This window comes from Babylonia areolata, chromosome 3, assembly GCF_041734735.1.
Source record: "Babylonia areolata isolate BAREFJ2019XMU chromosome 3, ASM4173473v1, whole genome shotgun sequence".
NCBI classification, from domain to species: Eukaryota; Metazoa; Mollusca; class Gastropoda; order Neogastropoda; family Buccinidae; genus Babylonia; species Babylonia areolata.
Window position 1 is genome coordinate 58,876,679 of NC_134878.1, and position 7,500 is coordinate 58,884,178.

The following is a 7,500-nucleotide window of genomic DNA, read 5'->3' on the forward strand; positions in this document are numbered from 1 at the left end:
ACACCACCACGCGATACCACCACACACACCACCACGCGATACCACCACACACACCACACCACGCCACCACACACACCACCACGCCATACCACCACACACACCACCACGCGATACCACCACACACACCACACCACCACGCGATACCACCACACACACCACACCACGCCACCACACACACTATACCTCACCACCACGCCATACCACCACACAACAACACCAAACCACACCATACCACCACACACAACACCACACCACACCACCACACCACGCCATCCACCACACCACACCACCACACCACACCACACCACCACACCACGCCATCCACCACACCACACCACCACACCACACCACACCACCACACCACGCCATCCACCACACCACACCACCACACCACACCATACCACCACACACAACACCACACCACATCACCACGCCATACCATAACACCACACCATACCACCATACACAACACCAAACCACAACACCACACCACACCACCACGCCATATCACCACACCACACCACCACGCCATATCACCACACCACACCACCACGCCATACCACCACACACAACACCACACTACACCACCACGCCATATCACCACACCACACCACCACGCCATACCACCACACACAACACCAAACCACACCACCACACACAACACCAAACCACACCACCACGCCATACCACCACACACAACACCAAACCACACCACCAAACCACACCACCACACACAACACCAAACCACACCACCAAACCACACCACCACACACAACACCAAACCACACCACCACACACAACACCAAACCGCACCACCACACACAACACCAAACCACACCACCACACACAACACCAAACCACACCACCACACACAACACCAAACCACACCACCACGCCATACCACCACACACAACACCACACCACACCACCACGCCATACCACCACACACAACACAACACCACACCACCACCACACAACACCAAACTACACCACCACGCCACACCACCAAATCACTGAACACCAAAACACTGACACGACACCACGACCACAACATAACACCACGCCATGCCACACTACACCACACAGCACACAACATCCAACCACGTTAACCACAAAACGGCACACCACATCACCCTGCCACCACCCCGCAGCATCACCACCCCACAACACGAGCAAATAACACCACAGCGCCAATCTCACATCACACCACCACCACCACCATCATAGCACGTTATACAACACCACTACATCACACCATACATCATCATGATAAAACAACAAGATCGCAACAAACAAAACAACAACACACACACACACACACACAAAACAAAGACTGACACACGGCAACCAACACACACACACACACGCGGCGCGCGCGCGCACGCACAGATACAGACAAGCACACGCAAACACACACACACACACACACACACCAAACCATCCACCCACAACCTCCTCACACACACACACACACACACACACGCCCACTACACCCACCACCCCAAACACACCAACGCCCAACCCAACCCACAACCAACAACCCAACCCACAACCAACAACCCAACCCACAACCACCTCCCCTCACACACACACACACACACACACACACACACACACACACACACACACACACACACACACACACACACACACACAACACCTAACCCACCCACAACCCACACAGCGACCAGCCTTCACAGCACTCCACAGCACTCACCTTGACGGGCACACAGACGAGCACGAGCAGCAGGTCGGCCGTGGCCAGCGACAGGAGGAAGACGTTGGTGACGGAGCGCATCCGCCGGTAGTAGGAGATGGAGAAGATGACCAGGCTGTTGCCCACCAGTCCCAGCAAGAGGGTCAGGGAGTACACGAACACCACGGGCACCAGCTCGTTCCAGAAAAAGTGGTTCATGGAGTCGTCGTAGTCGTAGGTGAAGTTGCAGCCGTAGTGGTGGTAGTAGTAGTCTTCGCCGCCTTCGTAGTTGTATTCCCCCGCGCCGCCATAGCCGCCACAGTCATTCAAGCTGCTGCTGCTGTTGTTGTTGTTGTTGTCGCTGGCGTTTATCGGCGGTGGTACGGCCGGCATGGCGGCGGCGGCGGCCATGTTGTGGGTATCGGCTGATGCCACTGGGTTTGATTAAAAAAATTATATATATGTTTTCGCTGTTTTGTAGGTGATTTTTGTTTCTGCGGATATTGTGGTTGTTGTTTTTCTTGTTGGTGGTGGTGGTGGTGGTGGTGCTGGTGGTCTATTTGCTGGTGCTGGCGCTGTGGTTGTTACTGCAGTTGCTGCTGGCGACTACAGGTTGCTGATTTATTTGTAGGTTATTTATTTGTTGCGGTAGCTTTTTTGTTGTTGTTTGTTTCACCGCAGTCTGTAGTATTTCTTCGCATTTGTTTTCTTTGTGTATAAATTCTAAGTAAACGGTAATGTATTTTACACTGTTTTCATTTGCACTGTTCACCTGTTAAATAAAATTCAAAAAAGGTGTTGGTATTACATGAGACTGTCCCCCCTTGCCTGCCGCTGTCAGTGCACTTATAATCCAAAAACCGTTATTCGTCCGTGTCACAGGCTTTCCTTGTATCCGACTTGCAGATGACTTCACACAATGACTGACGCCGACTCCTGCAAGACTATACAACAAAAGTCATTCATTCAAAGTCCACTCCTCGCTCAAAGAACAGGTTCTTATACCGATATGCCGCGGGCTGTCCTACTGCAAAAGATGCTGCCACAGTCACGCCAGTTCCACGGTGCACACGTACACCTACCCTTTGACGAACTCACCAGTTCCAGCAGTGAGGTTTTTTTCGTCACGAGAGAGAAGGACCAAGGACCAGCCTAAGACCGTTGTCCGAATGGCCTGTCGTCACGTTGATGGACAGGAGGTGTGTTGATTCACTTGTCTGCCTTGTCTTGTCTTGTCACTCGTGCACACAGGGGCTGGACAAGGCTTGCTGAAGCACCAAGTCACAGGCTGGGGTCAGCTGGTAATGACAACAGACAGGAGGAGGGTTGGTATCGTCCACTCAAATACACAATGGACATTCCGTCTGAAACTTCGATGAGGATGGAAATTATAAAAATAAATTAAAAAAAAAAGACGAGGATAACAACGGTGATCTGATGACGATGCTGATGATTGGAATCAGAATCAGAATCAGAATCACGTCATCATCTCAGAGATTTCAAGGTGATGGATAGTGGTGGTAGTGGTGGTATTATGGCGATGATGATAATGATGATGATGACGGTGATTATTGTAATGACGACGACAACTATCATGATTTTTTGTTCTTTTCCATCACCTGCACAGAGTTAGTGGTATTGCACCCACGGCTGGTGTGCAGAGAATGGATGCATTATGCGGTGTTGACCTTTGGTTCACATTTATGTAGATCTTGCTGACCTTTTTTCACACACACACACACACACACACACACACACACACACATACATACACACACACACACACCGCAGTCACATGGGAGTGTTTGCACACTGCTTTCATTTAAGCGGTGAGCACGTGCACGGCGAGAAAAAAAATGGGAGAGGCAGACACAGACACACACTGTTGGGAGGGGGGAGGAGAGTAGGGCAAAGACTGAGGCTTGACGCTGAGATGTATTCAGGTCAATGGAGACAGAGAAGGATGAAAGAAGAAAGAAGATGGATGAGAGGATGGGGTCATTGGAACCGCTGAACCCTCTTGCGCATATCATGGGCAATGATTGCAAAGGTTCAGTTGTCTCAACTTGGAATTGCATATCGACACTTTTTCTTCCTTTTTTTTCTCGAACAGTATCATCTGTTTTATGTATGATAGTCGTGTCCGATGATGACCACCAGAACAGCAGAGGAGGCAGCTGCTGTCGTTAATATCTGGACTGGAATTTGATTTTTGTGGAAAGTCTTGCCCAAGTTACATCCCCTACTCTCTCGGCCTTGAGGGTTTTTTTTGGGGGGACAGTCGGCGTTGGGATGGTTCCAAAAGGCCAACTAGCCCCCCAAGGCTGCAGCACTAAGAGCCAGTGCAATCTTGCTTGTTACCTGCTTTACACAGAAACAAACAAACAAAAAAAATCCTTTAGTAACTCTCACACTGGACAAGGAGACCGTATGGACGGGTCCATATATATATATATAAAAACCTATTTTGGATGTGCTAAATATAAGCCAGACTTGACGGGCGCAATAGCCGAGTGGTTAAAGCGTTGGACTGTCAATCTGAGGGTCCCAGGTTCAAATCACGGTGACGGCGCCTGGTGGGTAAAGGGTGGAGATTTTTACGATTTCCCAGGTCAACATATGTGCAGACCTGCTAGTGCCTGAACCCCCTTCGTGTGTATATGCAAGCAGAAGATCAAATACGCACGTTAAATATCCTGTAATCCATGTCAGCGTTCGGTGGGTTATAGAAACAAGAACATACCCAGCATGCACACCCCCGAAAACGGAGTATGGCTGCCTACATGGCGGGGTAAAAACGGTCATACACGTAAAAGCCCACTCGTGTGCATACGGGTGAACGCAGAAGAAGAAGAAGAAAAGCCAGACAAGGGGGCAGCGTGGCAGAATCGGCCACACAACAACAGAAATGGGAAGAAACAGAAAAGGGGAGAAACTGACACAGGGTGGACGTTCGCGAAAGGTGCCGGGGCGGTCTTTCCGCTCTGACGCTCCCTGCCACTCTCCAGGTCGGACACCGTGACCAGAACGGCCCACAACCATTGTGGCAGCACATCGCGTCAACATACCCTGTTACAGCCCATTGCCTTTGTCTCCGCCTCCATCCGCCGTGTAGGCCCACGATTTCTCGCAATCCCACGATTTCTCTCACTCAGAGAGAAATCGTGGGACTGCGAAAAATCGTGGTGGTCCCCCTTATTTTTTTTTATTTTTTTTATAATATTTACTTTATCATCGGAGTTGGTTCCCTGGTTTGTTTGTTTGTTGCTGTTGTTGTTGTTGTTGTTTTTTTGTTTTGTTTTTGTTTTGTTTTTTTACCCCCAGTGCAAATCTGAGAAAAAAAAGTGAGAGAGAGAAAAAAGGGGGGCGACAACGACATGATAATGACAGTGGCGTCAGCGAAAACATCAACAATAGACGGTGAATGTGGTGGTACAGTACTGGTTAAAAAAAAGAAGTGTGATTGTATGTGTATTCGGTGAGTTAGTGAGTGAGTGAGTGAGAGAAATCGTGGGATTGCAAGAAATCGTGGGGTCACAACCCGTCTCCACCCGATGAAGAAACAAGGGAAGACAGCAAGGCAGAAAGATACGAGGGTATGTTTCTTTTCTAAAAGAAAAGATAATAAAACAATGAAGTCATGAAGAGAAATTAAGAGAGGGTTGTGGAATTAACAGAAAGAAAAAAAGAATGAAAGAAAGAAAGAAAGAAAGAAAGAATGAAAGAAAGAAAGAAAGAAAGAAAGAAAGAAAGAAAGAATAAAAGAAAGAAAGAATGAATGAAAGAAAGAAAGAAAGAAAGAAAGAAAGAAAGAAAGAAAGAAAGAAAGAAAGAATGAATGAAAGAAAGAAAGAATGAATGAAAGAAAGAAAGAACAAAAATTCAACGAAGGTCGGAGATGGGAGAATGTGAGTGGTGTTGGGAGTGGTGGTGAATATGTGTGTGTGTGTGTGTGTGTGTGTGTGTGTGTGTGTGTGTGTGTGTGTGTGTGTGTGTGTGTGTGTGTGAATCAGAAACAACAACAAAAACCGTGTGTAGAGGAACAATCGTGATTCTATACAGATTATCAACAACGACAACAATAAAAAGAATGGAAGAAAAAAAAAAGAAAAGAAAAATCAAACTATTTACATCTCTCTCTCTCTCTCTCTCTCTCTCTCTCTCTCTCTCTCTCTCCCTCCCTCCCTCCCTCTCTCAGATGTATGTAGACGTCTATCAAAAAACAAGCATCAAGCACAAAGAATGAGTGACCAACCAACGCAGACTAGTTTATAATAACAATAATAATGATGGATACTTATATAGCACACTATCCAGAAATCTGCTCTAGGTGCTTTACAAAAACGCTTTGTTAACATAAAACATTGCATCTATGTTACATACACACACAGAAAGATGACTACACACACACACACACACACACACACACACACACACACACACACACACACACACACACACACACACACACACACTGCGTACATACATTTTAACAATACATGTGTATCTAACAGCTACCCTAACACATACGCACACATAGGCAGGCACAAACTTACATAAACGCACGCGCACACAATACACATTCATATACATGCATGTAGTTATGTACACATACATATGTATACAAGTTTATCTGATAAAATGTCTCCATGGACCCTTTACCTCGCAATTATAAGACCTAATTAAATGAAATTAGCTTCGCGTGACAAGTCTACCTCAGTGTGATTGAACAGACAGCAATGAAAAATCTGTGTATTATCAGTTTCAAATCTTGCTATCATCATCATCGTCGTCGTCAGAGCGAACACACATACTCACACTGTAAACTCTGTCAAAGTATTTAGTCTTCAGAGTCGAAAGCAATCACCGGATTTCATAGGGGGGCTTGGGGGGGGGGGGGGGGGGGGGGAGGGGAATTGCACATTTGAGCATAGTTATCCAAAACAAACAAACAAACAAAAAAAACAACAGGAATATAATAATCTAACATTTGAGGATAGTTATCAAGTATTCCAAAACTTTTTTCAAACAACAACAACAACAACAAAAAAAAAAAAAAGAGAACGATAAAAAAAGAAGATAAAAAGAACGAACAAGAAGCGAAATGGGGAGAGAAAAAACAACAAGCAAACAAACAAACAAGTTCACAAAAAAATAAACGAACAATCAAAATATAAAATTAATGAACAGACAGAGCAGAACATTCATATCTCGCTAGGTTCTGAAACAATAAATACCTGCAAGTCTTGTCAAACGCTTCCAATACACTTCTAAGCCTACTATAAATTATATGCAGTCCCACATAGAATTTTCACACACACAACTGAACACACACACACACTCAAAAATTAAAAGAATCCCTTGGAAGAAGCAGAGCTGTTCTGGGATGGGGGGGAAAAAACCCACATATGTCTGAATACGTCAACTGCCCGTCTCGTCAGTCACTTTTATATCCCACCCCCCCGCCACTCCCCCTCCTAACACGTGAAACAGAATGAAAATACAGGGGTGGCACCTAGTTGAGTTGCGCGCGCAGACGCACACAACGCACACGCGCACGCGCACGCGGAGAAACACCAAGCTGTCATTTTTCTTCAACACACAGCTTACGTGGTAGCAACACCCTCACACACGCACGCTGCTGGAGCAAGGCGGCAGAAGAAACTCCGAGGATCTCACACGAGGCAGGTTGCAGCATTCCAGTCGTCACAATCTGCCAGCCTGGGGCGTGGGTGGTGGGGGTGGGGGTGGGGGGAAGTTCAGTGCGCGTGCATGTGTGCTCTGTGTGTGTGTGTGTGTGTGTG

The 7,500-nt window shown here is 46.9% G+C and overlaps 1 protein-coding gene across 1 annotated transcript in view; it reads right to left on the reverse strand.

Annotated features, from left to right (window-relative positions):
- LOC143280646 (allatostatin-A receptor-like) overlaps nucleotides 1-7,096 on the reverse strand; it is a 201,280-nt gene extending 194,184 nt beyond the window's left edge. The window contains exons 1-2 of the mRNA XM_076585373.1: nucleotides 6,934-7,096; nucleotides 1,718-2,994 (exon numbers count right to left, since the gene is read on the reverse strand). Coding sequence (XP_076441488.1) covers nucleotides 1,718-2,107 — 390 coding nt within the window. The 5' untranslated portion in view covers nucleotides 2,108-2,994; nucleotides 6,934-7,096. The remainder of the gene's footprint in view (nucleotides 1-1,717; nucleotides 2,995-6,933) is intronic.
- Between the last annotated feature and the right edge of the window lie 404 nt (nucleotides 7,097-7,500).